Source organism: Lissotriton helveticus, chromosome 8, assembly GCF_964261635.1.
Source record: "Lissotriton helveticus chromosome 8, aLisHel1.1, whole genome shotgun sequence".
Classification (NCBI taxonomy): Eukaryota; Metazoa; Chordata; class Amphibia; order Caudata; family Salamandridae; genus Lissotriton; species Lissotriton helveticus.
Genome location: NC_136069.1, coordinates 1,613,895,655 through 1,613,898,121, shown reverse-complemented (window position 1 = coordinate 1,613,898,121; position 2,467 = coordinate 1,613,895,655). Strand labels below are relative to the sequence as shown.

The following is a 2,467-nucleotide window of genomic DNA, read 5'->3' as shown; positions in this document are numbered from 1 at the left end:
TCCTTTTCTCTACATTCTGATGAGACTAAGAATGCACGTACTGACTGAGTAAAATATTTGCCTTGTGCTCACACGACTCTTGAGATTGACTCTTGATTAGGGGAGAGCAAAGTTGTCATGTTCTATGGTTGTCAGAAACTAAATCCCTTCTTGTCTAATCAGGGAAGTTAATCCTTCCTTGAACATTCGAGAAAGTTTCTAGCGAACTCTGAGCTTAGCTGGCAAACCCAAAAATTAAGTCTAGTATCGACAGTAGTAGACCTAGGTAACGTCTGGCCTAGGCCTTTACTGCTGTAGGTACTATTCCAATGCGCAGAGCCTATTGGGAAAATAGGAGCTACACTACAGTATTGTTTGACGAAACCCCATTTATAGTTCTGGGCAATAATCACCTGAGTGATTTGAGATATACTAACCTTCTTCCCTTAATCCAACCATGAATCTAATATTGTGTGTATACTTTACATGAGTGAAAGGCTAAAGTCTTCATGTAGTACTATGAAAATTCAGTGGTAGATCTGGATATTTTTCTTCTTAACTCTTATATTTCTCTGTTTTTTTCTAAAAAGGAATAATCATTTTCTCAGACTGACCTTGGACATCTTACAAGGGCCATGGCAGCGGACAACACCAGCAGCATCCAACCCTCGTTCTTCACCCTGAGGGGCATTCCTGGGCTCGAAGCCCACTACACCTGGATTGCTCTTCCCTTCTGCTTCATGTACATCACTGCACTGCTCGGGAATGGCACACTGCTGTTTTTCATCAAGCTTGAGCCTACTCTCCACCAACCCATGTACTTTTTCCTTGGCATGTTATCACTGGTTGATTTTGTGCTATGCAGTACCATCATGCCGAAAATGCTGTCCATCCTTTGGTTTGAGTTCACAGAGATCTATTTTGAAGCCTGCATCACCCAGATGCTCTTCATTCACACATTTGCTGCCTTGGAATCAACAATCCTGTTGGCCATGGCCTTTGACCGCTATGTTGCCATCTGCAATCCCTTGAGATATAATGCAATTTTTACCAACTCAGTTGTCATAAAAATAGGTTTGGCCTCTTTTATTAGATGTGTGCTTGCTACAACTCCACTCACCTACCTCCTTAAAAGGCTGTCCTACTGCAACTCAAACATCATTCAGCACTCGTTCTGTGAGCACATGGCTGTGGCCAAGCTTGCCTGTGATGACATAACCCTTAATAACCTCTATGGCATGATTGTGGCTCTGCTGGTTGTTGTGGTGGATGTGATATTAATTTTAATAACTTACCTTCTCATACTCCGTGCTGTCTTTCTCCTGTCATCCAAAGATGACCGATTCAAAGCAATTAACACATGTGGATGCCACATCTGCGCCATCTTAGTGTTTTACATTCCAGGTATTCTTTCCACTCTAATACACAGGTTTGGCAAGAATGTGCCTCTGTGGATTCACATCTTGCTGGTGACCAGCCATCACATGGTGCCTACTATGGTAAACCCTATAGTGTATGGAGTGAAAACAAAGCAGATCCGTGAAAGCATTGTGAAACAGTTTCATAGTTTATGAAAGGACACAAATCACACAGGACATTGTGGATTGGACCCAACCCTTCCAGGCAAAAATCACTAGACTAATATGAAAAATGCTTAATATTGTTCATTCTCAGTGGTTCCAAGCAAGACTCATTAGCCAACATTAGTCTACGCAAATGGCATCTCCAAAAGCTTGCGGGACTCGCTATTGGTCCCAGTCAACAGAAAAGGATCTCAACCCCTTCCCCAGCCAAAACATTTTAATGATTTTAACCATTCTGGACTGTTAAGGAAAATGCTATGCCAAGCTCCTGCTGAAAGACATGGAGCTGTGGGCCAAAGAACAAAGGATTAGGACAGTGTTGTCACAGTTAAATGAAGAGGGCCTAGATCAGCCAGTTATCTTCATTAGTAGGCAACTTCTTCCAGAGAGCATAGGTGGAGTGGTGTTGAGAGGGAGGCTTTTGCTGTGGTTTGCTCCCTGAAAAAACGGAGACCATATTTGTTCGGGACTCACTTTTGAGTTCAAACTGACCACAGTCCTCTCAGATGGCACATACTGATGAGAGGGGAGAATCCCAAGCTAATGAGTGGTACATTTCCCTCTGGGGAATGGACTTTACAGTGGAACACTGACCTGGAGTTGCCTATCCCAATCTGATGGACTTTCCAGGTTTATCCACATAGCTGATGAGGACTACCAGGGTGTAAGTTAGTAACTCATCACCTTTTGGGGCACATTGGGATGGCGCGCAGCAAAAAGGTACCGCCCGCCATAAGGGCGCGTCCCGTGGGGGACATTAGGATGCGCCCGCCAATGTGGCTGGCGCATCCAGCATTCCTGTCATTGTGGCGGGCGGTGCTGACTGCACAAGGCAGGCATGCTGTGCAATGTTGAAAACCGCCTGCCTTTCCGTGGCGGCAACGCCGCCACAAAAAGGCACATCC

At 44.7% G+C, this 2,467-nt stretch overlaps 1 protein-coding gene across 1 annotated transcript; it reads left to right on the top strand.

Moving 5' to 3' along the window:
- Positions 1–614: 614 nt before the first annotated feature.
- On the top strand, positions 615–1,553 carry LOC144773975 (olfactory receptor 52K1-like). Its single transcript, XM_078659023.1, has one exon. The coding sequence runs from the start codon at positions 615–617 to the stop codon at positions 1,551–1,553; it is 939 nt and encodes a 312-aa protein (XP_078515149.1).
- Positions 1,554–2,467: the final 914 nt, after the last annotated feature.